The 20,663-nt window shown below is 36.7% G+C and overlaps 1 protein-coding gene across 2 annotated transcripts; it reads left to right on the top strand.

The window, feature by feature from the left end:
• The first annotated feature begins 982 nt into the window (after positions 1-982).
• Positions 983-16,350, top strand: LOC119068171 (protein piwi-like). Of its 2 annotated transcripts, none has more exons than XM_037171656.1 (11): positions 983-1,129; positions 1,243-1,278; positions 11,541-11,603; positions 11,663-12,004; positions 12,072-12,782; positions 13,501-13,973; positions 14,030-14,233; positions 14,300-14,485; positions 14,556-14,663; positions 15,089-15,712; positions 15,776-16,348. In XM_037171656.1, exons 1-11 carry the CDS (start codon positions 1,082-1,084, stop codon positions 16,038-16,040), a joined length of 3,060 nt encoding a protein of 1,019 aa, XP_037027551.1. In that variant the 5' UTR covers positions 983-1,081; the 3' UTR covers positions 16,041-16,348. The 2 variants fall into 2 exon arrangements, with proteins under 2 accessions (XP_037027551.1, XP_037027550.1); XM_037171655.1 differs by having other exon boundaries at positions 994-1,129; positions 11,663-12,013; positions 15,776-16,350.
• Positions 16,351-20,663: the final 4,313 nt, after the last annotated feature.

The raw sequence follows: 20,663 nt of genomic DNA, 5'->3' as shown, positions 1-20,663 counted from the left end.
TTTGACACTTCTAATGGCCTTGGAACAAACCTATACAGACAAGCTTTTACTCCGTTCAGATTTACCTTACGGTTACTTTTCAACAATGAGAAGTGGGAGGAACTTCGTTCGTAAACATATCGTAGCAAATATTGTTACACCAGATCGGTTCTCTTTACGTCACATCGCAATGTGTATAATAATGCAGTCTATGTAGACCATTGAAATTAATTTTCATGCTTCGGGGCCGAAAATGAGGGCAATTTTTCGGGTTTCTGGCACTCTGCATGAAAACTTACATGTGCACCTGTTTGGGACGGTTGATTTAAGGCACTTTCGCTTGTAAGCCTCACTTCGTTCGGCCTACAATCCGCGAAATTGCCTAAAATCAATCGTCCAAAACAGGTACATAAATAACCATTATGTTTTCATGGGAGTTATTCAATTGAACCAAATTTTCTATCTTTTATTATTTCCGAGATATGCGAGGAGATATGGCCCATACATAGCTCACACTTGCAATGCTCATAGCTTCCAAATTGGTGATTTTCGAAGAAAAAAAAAAGTGAAATACGTGTCGACTACACTGATAAAAAATTTCGTGATCATACGTCCAGTATGTATACAATGGCTGGCAGACAGCTTCATTTCTGCCTTACTTCGGATATGTATTCCAACGTCTCGCATGTATGTATATCGTACATGTTCGAATTTTTATTTTGACGAGTGAGAATACATCCCTCCCCTTCGGGTCGTACCATAACGTCTCCACTCGTCAAAATAAAAATTTGAACCTCGGACATAATGTACTAATGCAAAAGCCATTCTTTAATTTATTCAGTTTCGTATATCAAACTTTCAAACGAATCGGTAAAAATTTCGAATTCCAACGAGAAGAACGCACTCATAACAGTTAACACTGATAATGTGTGAGTGTGGATTATTTCGTAAAGAATGTCATTGGAGGGGATAAAAGAAGAAGAAGAAGTATAATAAAAAAAGTGAATCTTTCATGGGATACATTGTTGTGACAAGTAGATAGAAGCTTCATTCCTGTCGACGTGATTATGTACGTAGTGCGAAATTAAAATAGAAACGAAACATGGACGGAGATAACAATCGTCCTGAACAGAAAGGCTATCATGGCTATGTAAGTGTAACTAAATTGTTGACAGCAATAGTCGTGTGGCAATTATTCTTTTGCTTCCATGATTTTGAAAGTATTTTCCAATAATATGGTTTTTTCTTCTTTCTTTTTTGCAGCGCTCACGGGATGACCGAAACGAGCGAGACAGATCCGTAAGTTTTGCTAATTTTTTTCTTACAAATATTTAGTGACCTTGTACATTGTGTTCAGTACACAAGTTCCTTAACTTCCCGTTGGTCGAAAATTTTTCTTTATTATGTTCAAACATATGGTATCCTAACTAGGTAATGCACACATTCTCACCAATCGTGTCATTCGATCAATTTTTTTTTTTTAAATCAAATGGCGGCAACATAACTGTAAATTATTATCACTTAAACTGCATGCTTGATGAAAGGCAAGGGTAACATGATTAGGCAGAAACATTTTTTTATCTTCAAAAATGAACAAGTGACCTTTGAGTGTTGAAATCAATTTTTTCTCTACAAAAATTTGACGATTTGTCGCAAGATTTTGTTTCTAGATTCGTTTTTCAAATTATTATTATATTATTGAATATTGCTGGGTTACCAATTTTTAATTTTAATTTAATGGCAAATACTTGGCGAGTCTACAAGTGACTACCAAATATTCCTGGTTCTTTGCTTCTAAAATTTTGTTTTAAGGTGTTCTGTATTTGTATGAATTTAAATTGTTTTTGTGTTCTTAAGGCAAAACATCTGGCATAGATACGCAAAGTTTCCTACGTCAGTAACCTGTCGATATTTTTCGCGACCGGCCTTCATATGCCAAACGTACTTGTGTTAGCTTACAATTCACTCAAACGAAAAAAGGGTTCCCGACAACTTATTCAAGATGTAAAAAAAATGCGGGGAGAGGTGAAGATTTCCGATTTTAATGGGCACTCGTTTCAGAAATGATTTCAAATGAAAATCGTGTTTGCAAAACGGTTAATACAATTTTGAGACGTATTGTGAACAACATTTAAATTAGCAACGGAAAACCACAGCTTTAGTTCTTTAGTGCGCAATGATCACTCGTCTTCATAGTGGCAAAAGGCGTTCCGATAAGTTGTCAACCATATTCCGAAATGTTTTTTTCAGTTACGGTCGAAAGCCCCGGTTAAACCAATTTGTATCGAGTTAAATGTCGAGCACGTCCAGCAATTGATATTCTCGTGGTGCAAATATGTTATATGAAAAAGGTGTCTTTGTGCCGCACAATTTTGCCAGGAAAGCGAATTTTCATGCCAGTTGTATTCGTTGCAAAATAATTGCATTTTATCCATCATACAGCACATATAGTGCCACTATATAGATTCATCGTTCACAGTTATACATTTCTCACTCTTCAGTAGCTTGCATTTTTCGTTAATTATCTGCTATATTGTGCATAGAAATCCCAAATCTGCATATTTTTAAGCACTCATTCTCGTATGTATGTTGAATGAATCACTACATCGTTGTTTGTATACATGTGAAGTGAAGTTTACAATTGGCTATGCTTTACTACAAAGAATTTCAAACACAACAATTTCCACTTTTTTATTATCGTGACATGCGCAACGTTTCGCGCCAAATTTTTTTCCTCGTACGAAGTATAGCACAGAGATTAAGAATCGAGCGGATTTCAACTTAATTGTAATTATTCAGTTATTAATTTGGGATCATGGATTTTAGTGAGCAACTGGATAATGCGCTCCCAGGCTCACGGCTGTCCTCAACGAAGATAAAGTTTTTTGAAAATGTACCCACAAAAAGCGAAAAATTTTACTGACTTGCCGTAGAACAATTTTTTGCTCAGAATAACGGTCTTCATCGATAAAAAATATAAAAACGCCATTAAGCAACAATTTTTTTTCGTCGTTTTCAGAATAGTCGGGAATGGAGAAAATCGCTTTCTTCGAATTCGACATGGGGAAGGATCTAGGTGAAGACTAAGTAAAGTGGTTTTGATCTCTATTTAGGTCCCAGAACTCAGATCTGAAGTCATTTTGTGGGTACATTTTCAAAAAACTTTATCTTCGTTGAGGACAGCCGTGGGCTAACTTAAATAATTTCTCGTAAAGAATATTTTGCGAGGTAATTACTCAAAAAAATCGACAAATTATGTGGACTGATACTTATTTCGGAAATATCTTCCTGAAAGTTAATTCATCAGAGCTTGATAAATACAAAAAGAAAAGAAAATTTCTACTAAAGAATCGTTCCCTTTCATAAACGGCACATTCAACTTCACCTGTATTCCAATTACCCAATTACAGATTGTTCAATTCTTTTACGTGTTACGGCATGTTTCATTATCATTACATTGCCTAATCACGTAAAGCATTGTACTTACGAGGTTCCAAGTTGTATATTTGACAAGTGGGGAATACAGCCCTCCCCTTCGGGTCGGGCTGTAACACCCCACTTATCAAATATACAACTTGGAACCTCGGAACTAATACTATTAACCACTCTTCCAGTTGAGACGAGGCATTTATTACATTTTCTGATAGGAAATTAATATGAAATTTACCATCAAATTATTGTCAGTAGAACTTTCAATTTCACAGCAGAATAATTATCCTCTGTTCACACTTTGTCATCAAAATTTCACAAAAAACATAGCTAACGCCGACCCGTACGAAACACCTATTCGTATCAAAAGCCTTTAATGTGAAACTCTTTCATTTCTCTTACTTCATTCTCTACTTTGCTGAAAAGCTATTCGCGCTTCAAAATCACTTGCATTATCCACTCTTTCCTTTTTTTTTTAAGGATAGTTGTTCATCTACAAGTAGGTGAACGCGCACTCTTTGCCTTGCTATCATCAACAAATAAATTGCCGGAGGCAATATAGACAGCTCCGTACGAAGTCAAATTTCATAAATTCCTATTTAAACAGCTATATACCGCTATATTTACCTCTATTTCACAATAAATAAACATTCCACAAATGAATTTGCTATTATATAGCTCTACATGCCTGTATCTTGCTCAATATAGCTGTATATAGATATATATAGAAGTCCACATACGGGATTCCTAAAACCTCCACACATAACCGATTACTTCTATGTTAACAGAAACTCTCTAAGAACCATTTTCCCCAAGATACTTCAATTTTACTAAAATCCAATATGGCCGCCGGCAGCCATTTTGTTAGGAAACCGAAAATAGTACCGACGCTTTACATTCGTTAATACCTTTCAAACAAAAAAAAAATCATGAAATTCGGTCAAAATTTACTCGAGATATTGACAAAATACTCCACGTTCACTGTACGGCCGAGTAGCCAGATAAGAGCTCACTCCAAGAGACCTAGCTCACGCTCCGGAGAACATAATTTCATAAACTTGTTTTTTTCCTGATTGGATCAATACCTATCTAATAAAGCTAAAACGAACGAAATATGTTCAAATTTGGCCGACCTACAAGCAAAAACTGCTTGCCGCCCTGTGCCTGTTTCACATCAAGGGGTCTAACTCACAAGTCGGTCATCCGATTTCCATAAACTTTTTTTTTGTCGATCGGTATTGTAAATATCTTTCATTCGATGTATCATTTACGAGTATAGCGTTTAAATGTCCGGAGATATCTTCGAAAAACCGTAAAGCACTTATTGGGCCCCAGCTCAGGAGGGGTCGATCCAAAATCACTCATCTTCGAACTTAGCCTGTCTTTTGACATTACCAAACGGGGAAAAAAAGAATTTTCAAAATCGGATGCGTTTTATTCAAGTTATCGTGCAGACAGACAGACAGACAGACGGACATTTTTTTTCTTGCTGATTTGGCATCTCTGGACAACCACAATAGGTTTCCCCTTACTCAGGGAGTCCAATTCGACGTGTTACAAACGTATGCGTAAACCTATAAGACCCCAGTACTTCGTACGGGTCTAATTAATACAGACTCAACCGCAGTCATAATAAAAACAACAAACAAACGACTGCACTGAACTTAATTAGAATTGAAAAATTAATTTAATGAAATTTTGTTAAACCATTCTGTTCATACAAACATCTGACTGTGTTTCGTGTTGTACGTGTTACAGTTACAACTGGAGTATATTGTGTAGATTGACCATAAGGTAGAGGAAACCCCGAAGGACCTAAATTCTCCGATAGTTCTAAGAGTAATTTGACTTCCCGCTGGCCAAGCCTGATACACACATTACTTTTCATACCTTGGTCATAAATTTCGGAATTTTTCTCGTAATTTAAGCGCTCAGATACGTAAATAACTATTTCATGTAAATGACCGAAAAGTTGAGACAATGCAAAACTCCCGTTCTCGTCCCCGATACATGAAACACCAATTTATATTTGCCACTATGTGAATTACAAAAATATTTTTTTATGCCTTTCGCAACCCTCTCGGATTGTGCGTATCAAGGGGAGAGTAGTGTTTTACACCTCCAAAAAATCGTAGAAGTTTCTTATGAGATCACGATGGTTTTAGAGTAAGAAAAAAATAACTTCATCTCTCCCCAACCAACGTTGTCTTATGAGAAACTTCTACGATTTTTTGGAGGTGTAAAATGGATCGAAAAAACTAAAAACAAAATGTTAGGGGTCTCCCCCACTGACATTTTTTTTTTGTGTCACAATGGAATAGAAGGAAAAAAATACCTAAAGTGAGAAAAAATCTGGTTGCATCATGCAACCTTTGCCTTCGGTTTAGCAACAGTCCACATTCGCCAAAAAAAACGTTTTTTAAGTAACTATTGTTATCTTACGTCCTGATTATGAGGTTAATATAGGGAACTGAACAACTCCATTCAAGGTATACGGTCCTGGTGTCCTAAAAACAAATAACGTGAGCTGTTTATCTCAACAGACTATAATAACAATACGTAGTTCGAGTGGATTTATTGGGATGCTATAAATATTTCTATTTATCGCTAAACAAACTTATGTTAAATGTTGCTGAAACGCTTTCTGTATTTTATTATCCTTTTCCGTTGCTATGATCTTATCCATAAAAATTTACAGAAAAAATGAGTGCATAAAATACCGGTATTAGCTTAACCCCTCGGCCTCGGCACATGTTGATTGTAATTTAAATTTTTCCACTTTCTTTATCTGCTTTCGTTGACCACACTGACAGTGCACATGTCGTAGACGAAAAAATCCCCATTGACGATGCAGGTAAAAATTCAAATTGTAAAGCGCTGGCATTTTGTATTTAGAAAGAAAAGAAATTGATACAAAAAAAAACCATTTTTCCATGATGTGAAGCGATGTTAAGCGAAACGATTTTATTGCCTAATATTGCAGAATAATTTCGGTTAATGTTACGTGAATGTGAATCAATTTGTGATAATCAACCTTCTAATCGGACAGGCACTGAACTAGAAGACATGACTACATAATGTATTAATTCGGAAACCAGTTTGTGATACCCACAAACGCAATCGCAAGTTTTCGAGGACCTGTTTTTCGAAACTTTACATTTGTCGAAACAACTGTTACCTAAGCTAAATAGAGTTTCATAACTATTTCGCAATTCCGGTCCATAATCATCACCTTTCCATGCATCCATTTAATGTCGTTTTGAAGGTATTTATTTCACTGTATTCCTGGATACAGTGCGATATCAAACGTTTCGTTTCGGACGCTACAGAACCTATAAATAACGAGCCGTCAGAACAGTCGGAGCGTTTGCTGCTTTACATTCGTTAGTACCTTTCAAACAAAAAAAAAATCATGTACGGCCGAGTAGCCACATATAAGCTCACTCCAAGAGACCTAGCTCACGCTCCGGTAAACCGAATTTCATAAACTTTTTTTTTCCCGGATTGGTACGGTCAATACCTATCTAATAAAGCAAAATCTATCTAAATCCGTTCAAATTTGGCCAGCCTACAAGCAAAAACGGCTTGCCGCCCTGTACCTAGTTTACACCAAGGGGTCTAACTCACGAGTCGGTCATCCAATTTCTAAAAACTTTTTTTTTCGTCGATCGCTATTGTAAATACCTTTCATTTGACGTATCACTTACAAGTGTAGCCTTTAAATGGCCAGAGATATCTTCGGAAAACGTTAAATCACTTAATGGGGCCCCAGCTCGGGAGGGGTCGACATAAAATCGCCCATCTTCGAACTTAGCCTCACTATTTTGACTATCTTTCAGGGAAAAAAAAATTTGAAATCGGATTTGATTTACTCAAGATATCGACGTGACAGACGGACGGACAGACGGCCAAAATTTTTATTGTGGATTCGTCATCTATGAACATAGGCAAACACTTTGCCCTTACCGTCTGCTTCGAATTCCATCAATTACACACGGCATCGTAATCCTATAAGCCCCTTCGTACTTCGTACGGGGCTAAAAATCTTGCATTGATCAGAAATTGAACCCCCGACACCAAAAGCTTTTTGAACACAAAGCAGCGACTATAGCCATTCGGCTATAGAGTCACACAATTATACCGAACGTATTGTTGAAGCGTATATATACTAAGCATTGACTACTCGATTTCATTCAACGCGTCTCTTTCCATCACATTGCAATGTGTATTATAATAATGCAGCCTTCTTGATCGTCCAAATGAATTTCTGTATGCACAAGAACTTTGGAACAAAATGTAGGACATGTTTTGCATTGGAAAGGTGATTATGGCCCGAAATTGCGAAAAACGTTGTATCTACCACGGTAGGTATGTCGGTATTTTTTCGCACACGCCGTCTTGTCGACCTCGGCTTCGCCTCGGGTCGACAATCGACATCTAGTGCGAAAAAATACCTTCATACCTACCTTGGTAGATAAATAACTATTAAGCCAAAGTCCGTAAATTGACGTCTGTAAATTTGGTGTACATAATAGTTATTTATGACATTGAGTGCGAAGTCCTTTATTAGGCTCTAGATGTATAATTATGACACTTCGCACCGAGATTCATACAACGTTTTATGCCAAAATAACAAAATAGCTATTTATCACAAAACTGTTGCCTCATGTTATTTTTTTCGCAGCAGCCAATGTAATCTACTGCTATTGCAATAGGTTTGTTCCAAGTAACTGAAAACACGAACTTTGACAACCCAACCAATGACAATTTCATCCACAGCAACGTCAATGACATTTTATTTATGTTCTCTCCCCAATTTGTCACTTTTTTTTTGTTCCGCGAAGAAAAACGGTTAATCACACCACCAACACATGGAAAACGTTATAATCTCCTTGGTAAACAAATAACTATTTCATTTAATTTTGTTTGGATTTTTTTTGCGACATCATGAAGTCGTTTGTGAAATTATACCTAACTTCATCTGTCGATTGTTTAACGGACGCATGTAACTGTGTGGAAAGTTCGCGCATAACGACATTGAATCAGATCAGACAGCATGAATTCGCACACGCAACAATGTTACGTATGAGCATCAGGAAATGTAGTAATCCTGAATGTATACATCGCGTTATTATATGTATGAACGCATAAAGCGGATGAGTATAATGTAAACTACATATGGCGAATTGTATACATAAAGTTTTTCATTCAAAAAGAAATTTAAACAGAATCGTGCAGTGTAGGGACTATACCAACATCATATACATTTGAACGAAACGTGTCCATGTATAGTATATTTTAGGCTAATTAAACTATACGTATAAGATAAGATAAGATAAGATAATCATTTATTTAGCAACTAGCTATTATAAATACAATTTACAAATTCACAGGTAAAGGACTACAATACAGCACAAGTCATACTTCAAATCAATTTATAACCAACTTTCGTCTCCGAATCAATAAAAATCACAAATTGCTGACGTCCTTTAAAAAACTTCTCAATTTAATAAAAATATATTATTTAGATTATTTATAATTTATAATATATTTTAATATAAAAGCTGCAAACGAACGAATTGTTATCATTATATCAAGCGTCAATTCAACAACAATGCAAAATGTGTATGCATGATCCCCTGAAACTTTTCCAACGAAACATTTGGGTAATATTGCGTCGACTAAACATAAATTTCATTATTTTGCCGATACATTATTGCAGCATTTTATGTCACATAAACTATTTTTGTTTTTGTATTCAACGTTAAGTAAATTCTGTACGGATTGTTGCCGGCAATAATTTTATTGCATTTTTTGCCCTTCGAAAATCAGTACTATCCTTTGGCCAACCCCTGCCGTTGCATCAAAAAAGAAAGAAAAACCAAATTTATGACCATGATGTATTGAATTTTGCTTAACAACTAAAGAAAAAAAAAATGTGGGACAAAGTGCGGACAGAGATATTTCACTTAGTTATTGTTGTTGGCGTTGTTTTCGACAAATTTTTACAATCTCAGATATAAGTTTCTTTAGAATATGACTAGAATTACGTGCTGTGTTGTTATATCTCGAAAAACTGAGATAACGTCTTTCTAACTTACTTCAACTTAAACTCTCAGAAATTTAATTTTCCTTACTTATACTAATTCGCGTCTGTCTGAGGATTACAGAATTTTCAATTTGACTCCTATGCACAATGTTTTTCAATCGGTTCAAGTACCACACATGTTATCCATTACATCTCCGATTCTTATTTTTTATTTCGTTTCTTATCTGAAATGGTAGAAATTTTCTTAGATGGTTAACAGTTTTTTTTGTAGCCGACCTCATAGTGACACTCAAATGTACAACTCAGCAATATGTTACAGTCACAGTTTTAATTTATTTAAATTATAATTGCTGCAGTTTGTAGTGTGATGAGATTAGTTCGACCAACAACACGTAATTCCTATAATGGTTAGGTCTTAAAAAATTTCGTTCGTTTTTTTTTTTTTTTTTTAAATAAATGAATCGAAGTATTTATTTACAATGTATTTTGAGGGTTTGGGAGGTCGTAAAAAATGAAATTTATTATTTGTTCTTTTAATTACTGTAATGTAAACAAACCTGATGGGTATCCCATTACATGGTGATGTTTTTGTTAACGATATTAGAAAATCGTTAAGAGATTTGTATTATTAGAGTGGTCTCGTCAAATGATTTATTGTTGCCTTAAGTTCGGATGCGGGCAAAATTATTTTCTTTATTTCATTGTTGTTTCATTTTGTTGAAAACTACTTAATTCGATCATCCGAGATATTTTCAAGTGTAAAGCTAAATTTTCGAGAAAAGAAAGAACGCAGAATTGCGTGAATGTTACTCTTCCGTGACTGTTCCACTAAAACGCAAAATAAAGCAATAAAATTGCACAAACAAACAAAATTCTATTTTCCATAAATGGTCTCTAAATAAACAGACTTACAACCGGGCTATACTTACAACATCAAACATTAGCATTAGCATTGAAATTTGTTTTTTCATTCAATAAAATACGGACGGAAACTAAGCAAATCATTAGCCCTATCTGATAGCAAAAAAAAAACATTTCATATGAGAAATGTAGATAAGTTAACCGAATTCTTTCCGCTTTTGAAGATATAAACTGGCTCAAAGAAATAATAAACTAGTTATCTCACATTGCTTAAATCGTCGTGAGAACATTTTGAATACTTAAACAATAGAATCTGAATACAGAAAATGTTTATAAAGTACTCGAAAGTGGGGTATTTCTACTCGCTTACGTTTTTCGGAGTGGACAGCTGTGAGATTTTGTTAATCGGCCCAAGCCTCAGCTTGGGGTTTCGATGACGTTGTGGAGCTTAAGTTTGCTTAAGCAAACAATTAGACATCAATTAGAGGAATCATCTTTTGAAGGACACCAGCTGCATGCAAACTCAAAGTTATAGTTCGGATAATGCCATTTTTTGCGTTTTGCTTACACTAGATCAATTGCTCTGTTGTGCTGAATTTGCAACAGCTGGTCTTTCATCTTTCATTAATAAGGTTTTTATTGATACGCGAAATATTACTGATTCCTTAACCTGTCACATACGGTTATTCATCTGTTATCGATAACGACGACAAAAATATTGACAAGCTTTGGGCAATATGGTCCTTCATATAGTAAAATGCGTGTTAAAAATATTGAAGTACAAGATTTGAAATCAACAGATTAAAAATTGATCAATGGAAGTAATAGACCCGATAATAATACTGGTCATACGCTTGTCGTCTGTAACAGGTTAAGGATGTTATGTCAGATTGTGTTCCACTTTGAATTATGTGCTTTCATGCGTAAATTTCAACAATCAGAAAATTGTAGTACTTCGTAGCACCTGATCCATCTAATCAATTTTAGAAATTGTTAGGCACATCGCTGAATGACGTTTGGATTCGCTTAATTGATACCAATAAAAAGCCTCACCTCTGTGTTTAATAAATTCTTTGAATTGATTCTATTCAACTGTTCAAACGATCTAACCTTTTTCCAATTTACCCAGATTCAAATATGACAAAACCGCGTTTCGTACATTTCGGAAAAACTGACATGAACTAAAAGCAATTTACAATAAAATTCACTTTTCGTTTTACAGGGCCGCGAACAAGGCGGACGATATGAAAGATCAGATCGACCATCGTATGGCTCGTCCTCTCAGGTAATTGAAACAGAAACCTTTTGCGAGAGTTTGTGTAAATATCCGAACAATTCAATTAGGGTCAGAGTTCACGAAATCCTTTTGTCGGAGGTGGAAATGGAGGAGGATATGAGGATGGCGGTCGCGATCGTTACGGTGGTAACAATGGTGGCAGTCGTGGTGACCGCTATGGCGGAGATCGCGGTGGGAACCGTTACAGTGGAAACGGTGGAAGCCAAAGTTACTCAGGTGGTAGTGGCGGCGGTCGTGATCGGTATGGTGGAAATAGTAGAGGACGTGATCAGTACGGTGGAGGCGATTCATACGGCGGAGGAAATGGAAATGGAAATGGTGGAAGTTATGGCTATGGAAGAGGTAACAACCAAGGATATGGTGGTGGCGGACAAAGACAAGGATCATATGTAAGTGAAGTAACTAATTGATAAGATTTGGGAAGTGCATAGTTTTCAATAAAAAAATGTTTTATAGGACAGACGAAGTGGATCTGGTGGATCTGGCGGAACACACGGATCTGGGGGAACGCACGGATCTGGCGGAACACACGGATCTGGAGGATCGCCTTATGATGCAGGTCCGAGAAAAAGACCAATGGATGACGATGCCAGAATGGGGCATTCTCCGATGGATCAAGATCGTCCTAATAAAAGACACCAAACTGAAGCAGGAGCAGGTCCATCTCGTGCTAGTGGACGTAGACCCCCAGGCGAGAAAAGAGACGGAGAAAAGCGAGATCGTTACGCGATAATAAGAACAAGGCCAAATGATGCACCTCAAAAGCAGGGCAGTTCCGGTGAACCGATACGACTAAGGGCCAATTACTTTGAATTGATACAACGGCCGAACTATGAAATGGTTATGTATCGTGTTGACTTCGAACCGGAAGTTGAGTTGGCGCCTGTACGAAAATACTTGATGTACACGCAACGAGAGCTCTTTGGCGCTTACTTATACGACACAAAAAATTCCGTTTATCTAACACATCGGCTACCTCACGATATACTAACGGTCGAAACGACAGATCGAGAAAAAAATCCATACAAAGTGACAATTAAATTCGGCACCATCGTCTCAATGGATACAAGAGAAAGTCTGCAGGTCTTAAATTTAATTCTACGGCGGGCAATGGAAGGGCTCGATTTACAACTGATCGGACGGAATTTATTCGATCCTAAAGGCTTGGTAAGTTTATTTAGCATTTATTTTCGATTAGTGATGGATTCATCATTATGAATTTTATGAAAATGTAAGCTTAGAGATTCATTTGATCTCGTTGATCTCTTTTAATTCATGAAAACTGGAAAACTAGATCATTGTTCGCTAGCTTCAACCCATTTATTTGCTCGCTACCAAAATACCAATTTAATACAGAGTTTTTCAGAAACTCTTTGGTTGGCATAAACTGCAACACGCTAAGATCACAGACAACATTTTTTTGAAATTCTAAAATTAAAATTCAAACTCAAAATATTTCGTCAAAATATTGGAGTTAATGACAGGCCATTACCGTCTGAGTGTGTAATTGATGTGTTCGCCAGTTTGCATAGAAATAAAATCCGAAAAGTTTCGGTCTACGCGACGCATTATCCTGTTGATTCAAGTGGTTATTTTATTGCATAGCATTGCCTTTAAATCATTTTCATAGAAATAAAAAGTCCAACAGAACCCTTAAAAGGATGTTTGACGATTATTTACACAGATGAAAGTAATAAATTTGTGCATACAAAGTAGTTAAAAAAAGAAAGGAACATTGAAAACAACATGTTGCGTTGCGAACCGTGTACGTTGTTGATGATGCAGCATAAAAAAAATACGATTACCATAGTCGACTCATGTTTCTCTTGAAATGGTCATTGGATGATTAGGTTTGAGTTTTTTTTTTCTCATCTTTCAATTCCAGGTCAATTACAACAATTTCCATATTCAGTTGTGGCCGGGCTACACAACGTCCATACGGCAACATGAGGAAAGTGTGCTACTTTGCGCTGAAATAACGTCTAAGGTTATGCGCAATGAAACCATTTACGATATTCTGGTACAATGCCGTCGTGACAATGACTATAAAACGCAATTTAACAATGAAGTTCTTGGCCTGATAGTCTTGACTGATTACAACAACAAAACGTACAAAGTCGACGATGTCGATTACAGTGCATCGCCATCGGATACATTCGAAAGAAAAAATGGTCCGATCTCATATGTGCAATACTACCAAGAAAAATATGGCATCAAGATCAAAAACCATACCCAGCCGATGCTGATAACTCGATCAACGGATCGTCAGCGACGTGGTGGCGAGCAAGAAACCATTTCATTGATCCCAGAACTATGTCGCCCAACTGGTCTTACCGAACAGCAAAAGAACAATTTTCAGTAAATCAAATTTTCGATTTCCTTAATGGAATGGTTGTACATTTAAAATCGTTTAGATTGATGAAAGCTATCGCTGACCAAACACGCATGGATCCGCGGAAACGAATGAATGCGCTCGGTCGATTCAACCAGCGGCTTCAGACCACACCTGCCAGTCAAGATATACTGCGAGCCTGGAATATGGATTTGGATCGCCAATTGATCAGCCTTGATGGTCGCAAATTGAAAAACGAAAATATCATTTACGGCAATGACGAAAAGTTAGTCCACATTTCGCCTGGTTTCAGTTAATTTTTTTAATCAGCCGCTTTTCGTTCGCTTTTTAGAGACCTCACCGGACCTTTTTCAGATTGGCAAAATGCATTCAAAACTAAATCAATGTTTCTCTCCTATCCGTTGCGCAATTGGGCCATTATTGTGCCGGGTAAAATGAGAGGTCAGGTCAATGGCTTTTTACAAATGATTAAGAGAGCGTCCAGTCAAATGCGATTCGATGTTAGCGACCCTCAATCGTAAGTTGATTGATGAAACGTGGTAATAGTCGCTCACAGTCTCATCATCGTTGCAAATTTTCGATTTCAGGTATGACGTTGATGACCGACTTCAGTCTTATGGCCAAGCATTTGAAAATGCCAACAATCGTAACCCGCAACTAGTGATGGCATTCGTCAACAACAATAATGCTGACAAGTAAGTTGCTGAGCTAAGAATCAGAGCGCTATCAAATGTTGCTATGTGTTCCGCCGCTTTCGCTATACGCACCATGCGAATATATGTTTAAGGGATACTACATGTCGGATCGGAACATTTGAGTTTATTCGATAAATTGTTTGAAGTACAAGATTTGTACACACAATTTTATTAACTTGACAAAATCCTGTCGTACGCCATCGTCTGACCATTTTCTAATACGTTTCACACGGAATATGACTGTTACATTCCTTATCCAAGCAAGATGGGTCAGTTACTTGAAACGTGCTATTTCTGGCGAGTAATTCTTTAAAGCTTGTCAAAGCTTGAGCACATCAAAAGCGGCAATGGATTTTAGTACTGACACTGATCCATTCAAACTACATTACTGCCGTAGATGCTAAACGATTTCGTTCAATTTACAGGTATGCGTCCATCAAGAAATTGGGTTGCTGTACGTATGGAACGCCAACGCAAATTATTGTGCAAAAAACGTTGAACAACAAGAGTTTGATGTCAATCGCCACCAAAGTGGCCATCCAACTAAATTGCAAACTGGGCGGCACACCGTGGTTGGTTTCCATACCAACGAAAGGTCTGATGACTGTTGGCATCGACGTGTCACGAGACTCCAAAGACTCCCAAGTTTCATGGGGAGCTCTGGTGGCTTCAACGGACCTAACAAGTGTTACCAAAGAATCGTTTTTCTCATGCGTAAGCCGCCACACAAATCAAAATGATTTCACCACGCAATTGGCGGTTGACATGACCAGAGCGTTGAAAGCGTTCTATGAGCATAATGGCGCATATCCAAGCAAAATTGTTTTATATCGCGATGGGGTCGGAGACGGCCAATTGGAATATGTTTACCACACGGAATTGGCTGAAATAAAATCCCGTCTGGAGCAAATGTATGCCGAAAACAGTGCCGTGCTGAAGTTCGTGTTCATCATTGTGTCCAAAAAAGTGAATACCCGCATTTTCGGAACAGATGAGAGAAATCCACCATCCGGCACCGTGGTCGACACAAAAATCACTTTGCCAGAAAGGTAATAACTTGATTGAAGCACTGCAATCATCGACTAACGTTTCCACTTTTCCGATTCTTACAGACAAGACTTTTACCTGATCTCGCAGACGGTGCGCCAAGGCACGGTCTCACCCACAGCATACAATGTGATTTATGATTCGCTGCGACTACCTGCTGATAGATTGCAGCAGCTGACATATAAGCAATGTCATCTTTACTACAATTGGGCCGGTACTGTGCGTGTGCCGGCGGTGTGTCAATGTGCACACAAGCTGTCGTTCTTAGTGGCGCAATTTTTACATCAAGAGCCGCTAGCAGAGCTTGAGCGCAAGCTATACTTTTTGTAAAAAGGAAACCACCGTGTCTACCACAAACGCATTTTCTTTTGTAAATTTTTCGCTTTACTATCGGAAAAATGCGTTGTAAATGAAGCACACTTAAAAACAAACGCGAATATTGTTTGTTGTCAGCCATGAATGGAGATTGACTGGAATCTCAATTTTTTTTTCTACCAGAAGAACTTTTTATTTGAAGAAAAGACATAGAAAATTTTATTTTTCTTGTAATGAATTAATGAAAAACTGTTACACTTTAAGAAACATTAAATTTAAACAAACTGAAATAAAAAGAATTTTTTAATGTTTTTTATGACAGAGTTGTGTTTGATTATAATGCAAAATAAGAATGTTACCTCCACCAACAACATTATGCTGTTCATTATGTTCATTAATGACTCATTAGCTTCACTGCCATCCTGCTCAGGTTTTGCGGACGACCTCAAGCTGTTCAGAGCGATAAGCACATCTTATGATTGCCAACTACTTCAAGATGACATTGGAACGGTAGTTAAATGGTGCAAGGAAAATAACATGTTTCTTAATGTTGAAAAGTGTGCAGATATGTCTACTACTCAAAGTCTAAATAAGATATCGTTTCCCTATGCTGTTGATGCAGTAATGCTTGAACGAGTCTCAATAAAGACGGATCTTGGAGTCATTATGGATGACAAATTATCGTTTAGTGAACATATTGATCAAATGGTTCGTAAGTCATACAGTACACTTGGCTTTATATTTCGTTGTGGAAGATATTTTACTAACCAGTCTAGTCTACGGCTACTATTCTCATCACTCATCAGAAGCCGGCTTGAATACTGTTCGTCGGTCTGGAGTCCTTGGAGTCATAATGTGATGCAGCAGATTGAGGAAGTTCAGAAGAAGTTGTTAAGAATGGTCTATTTCAAGTTTCGTATATCACACCCGAGGCCTCCGTATCATGAACATCTGAAACTTCAAAAGATAGTTCATAATCGGGTGGATTCTGTGCTTTCTCAGTGTCTCTCCTTTCGGCATCCAGCCAGGACCACGAGACAGACAGATGCATTTTATCTTCCAACGATGGTCACCAACTATCAGTCGAATTCACCGTTTCATAGGATTCAACGGAACCATAATACGTTCTTCAGTGACCTCTACATAATCAACAATTCATCAGTGGTATTTGCTAGATCAGTAAGAAGGCAACTCAGCTGTTAATTTTAGAAAAGATGCCATGTTCATGTATCTCCGGTCTTCTATAACTTGATTAAAAATAGTGGAAGAAGCCGAAGTGTCAACCCTTCTCGAAAACATATGGAAGTGGTGAATTTAAAGCAGATGTTTGGGTGACAGGTGTAACCTGTATAAGACGGAAAAGTAAACAAAAACATAAACAAAAATCTCGATCGCAAAAGCGACGTGGAAGGTTCATGTGAGCCAAAAGGAAAAGTTTTACAGTTTATGGTGTATAAAGTAGTAAAAGTGAGTTTTACGAAAATATGGTTATATAATAGCTCTAAGTAATTGAAAACCGTGTATCTGTTCGGTATAATAAATACACGGCAAAACCATCAATTCTTGGAGTTTCATTTGTCGTTTCCAAGCGAAACAACCAACAACCAATTTGGATTACAAGCGACAAGCAATACAACAATTTATCAATCAATATGATTTACAGGGTGAAATGAGCTCGTCAGAAATTTCTTTGAGGAAAACAGCATTGGGTCAAATTTGCCTATCCTTTTGAGATAAAGAAAAAGGGTGGTAATAAACCGATCGACAGAAAATTCATTTTGATCGACCAAAAATAAAATTGTACCGACTGAAAATTACAATTTACCGACCGAAAGGTGATCGACTAAAAATTCAAAATAATCGACCTTAAATTAAGATTGGATCGACACCGTTGGTACCTTCCATTTAATAAATATTCCCGACTAGAATTTACCATACGAATGCCGCTGATCGACTCAGAAATATGAATTACCGACGAAGATGGTAGTGAAAGGATGGGTACGGTAAATTTGAATTTTTGGTCGTTATTTATTATTTTGTCCGGTAATTTGCTTTTTTTGTCGATACTTTAATATTTTGGTCGATCGTTTTTTGTCGATACATAATTTTTTTGATGGGTCAATTACAGTAGGTGATTTGAAATTACTTGGCGGTACCTAATCTATTTCTGTCGGTCGTAATGAAAAAAAAACCTGAATGTTATTTACAACCGATCGCAAATAGTTACTTTCGACTATATTTATTCCAGGGGTCCAACATTATGTCGCTCGCTTTGATATGATTTTTTTTTTTTACAGAATTTTGTCCTTATTTTTTACGAAAGGAATGTCCTTATGTCCTTAACCGATTCTGTGGGACCCCTGTTATTCCAACCCGAGAGCAATTTGTACCAGAAATGAAGACGGTATGGTTTAACCCAGAAATAGGCTTATCGATGGAATAATTATATCGCCAAATCGTGAAATAAATAAAAAAAAATCTTAATTTAATTGAAATGTTCATATTTTATAGACAACGGGAATGCAGCGTGAATGAAAATTACAAAAAAAAAATATTTTATCGGTGACGTACCTAACAGCCTGAATTAAAATTACGAAAAACAAAATTATTTCATTATTTCATTCACGAAAAAAAAAAAAAATTCAATGAAGTTACAAAATGAAAAATGAGAAAAGCAAAAGTAAAAAAAAATGCAACTTCTAAAAATAACACAAAGTTTACTGAACTAGCAAAGCTTTCCGTGCTTTTGATGGTCTCCCACGTTTTCGTTTTTTGCCAATTGGAACGGTTTTGGCTTCAATTGGCACTTCAATCAGATTTTTCCAAATTGCAATCCCTACCACATGCTTACATATATACTTTTTCATGTATGCAGGACAATTGCAGATGGAATTTCGCCAATTGTCTTCCCAAATAATTGTCCAACCAATAAATGCTCGGTTCTTGAATTGATCAAAAGTGGTCCAACTGTCAACCAACTTGAAATCAACATGTTTCGTATCATCTCCCGCTGAGATTTTGTAGCTCCTGAATCCGTTAGCATCGATTGAACTTTTTAATGGTTTGTTCAAGCGAGCCCAATTGTATGACTTGGTATATAAGTCCAAGTCAATTGTCGGAATTTCGATGACTTTTTTCGCTCCACTTGAGTACTCCTGTGACCATTGTAAATGCCATTCAAAAAATAGGTCGAGAAATTGGTTGAGTGGAAAACGATTTCGGTAAGTCTTCTCTTTCTTGATTAGGGAATTCCAGGATTCCAAAGAATTATTTGTGCTTGGAGATGGTATTGGTGTACAGCCCTCGTACCAATTACGATTATCTATCAACCAAACATCGTTGAAATACTTCACGAATTCTTCGTGTTTCTGGTACTTTTGAATGAACATCTTCGATGCTCTGTTGAAAATATCGGGATTCTGAGATAGCTGGAGTACATTGACATCGGACAGGATGGAATTCTCGATCACTTTGTCTTTGATCAATCGAGCTAAGTTCAATTTTAGTGCCTTCTTCATTCTTTCACGCGCTTTTAATTTCAAATAATTTTTTTCGGGTTGAAAGCGTGAAGAACTTACAAAATAGTAAAATTAAAATACCGAAAATTAAATAGATAATACCGACTCAAAAATCAGTACAGCATCTTATAATTTATTTATACCGTAAACGTATACGAAGAATACCGACCAAAATTACCGAAGAAATAATAAAAATTAACGACGCACAATCTGCAAGTAACGACTATTAAAAACAACGACTGACCATTTAATTAAAAAACTGACCAAAAAAAGAAATTACCGACCGGAACAGATCGACAGAAATAATAAATTACCGACGGACAAGTGATCGACTATTAAATTAGGTTAACGACAATAAATTCAAAGTTACCGAAACGTAAATCGAAAGTACCGGAAACATACCATCGACGGAAAATACGAAACTACCGACTGAGAATTTTATTAACCGGTCGATCAAACACATTAAACGGTCGATCGAAAAGATTTTTGGCCGGTAGTTTTACCATTTTAGTCGATCTTTCGTTTTATTGGTCGGTAATTTTCAATTTTTTGTCGATCTACTTCTGTCGGTAAATTTGATTTTATTTTCGGTGAAATTGAATAAATGGATGGTATTTAATAATTTCAGTCGATCAATTCAATTTTTGGTTCGATACTTTCGTTTTATTGTACTCGGCCAATATAATGTTCCAAAGAAAAATTTACAGAAAATTCCTGTAGTAACATTGCAAGACCAAAATGTCTTAAGCACATATGTCTTAACATTACAAGACAATAATGTCATAAGCACAAATGTCAGTAGACGTTTGGTCCAGTCCAAATCTGTTCGTGTTCGATATAGGAGCCTATTCGAATCCATTGGGCTTACATTACGGTTTTGCTTGTCCATTTGACATTGCTTCGTGGCTTCGTATGTATTCATATTAAATCGGATTTATATGCTTTGCAAGTAAATGACACGACGGAATCATTCAATTATATCACTGCAGTCTAATTGAGTTCACTGTAGTGAAATTGCCCATGTTACATTTTCGTTTTTGCATCTTTTTCAATCAACGATTGTCACACATATAAGACGAAATGAGTCAACAACTAATCGTAGACCATCAAATATTGCAGA

Source organism: Bradysia coprophila, assembly GCF_014529535.1.
Source record: "Bradysia coprophila strain Holo2 chromosome X unlocalized genomic scaffold, BU_Bcop_v1 contig_173, whole genome shotgun sequence".
Classification (NCBI taxonomy): domain Eukaryota; kingdom Metazoa; phylum Arthropoda; class Insecta; order Diptera; family Sciaridae; genus Bradysia; species Bradysia coprophila.
The sequence above is the reverse complement of the archived record's forward strand: the minus strand, read 5'-3'. Positions and strand labels throughout refer to the sequence as shown.

Bases quoted from the DNA above. Each gene is read 5' to 3' on its own strand.
- LOC119068171 (XM_037171655.1), top strand. From the start codon at position 1,082: ATGGACGGAGATAACAATCGTCCTGAACAGAAAGGCTATCATGGCTAT. The intron at 14,664-15,088 runs GTAAGTTGCTGA...TTCAATTTACAG, and splicing joins AACAACAATAATGCTGACAA to GTATGCGTCCATCAAGAAAT. The intron at 15,713-15,775 runs GTAATAACTTGA...CGATTCTTACAG, and splicing joins AAAATCACTTTGCCAGAAAG to ACAAGACTTTTACCTGATCT.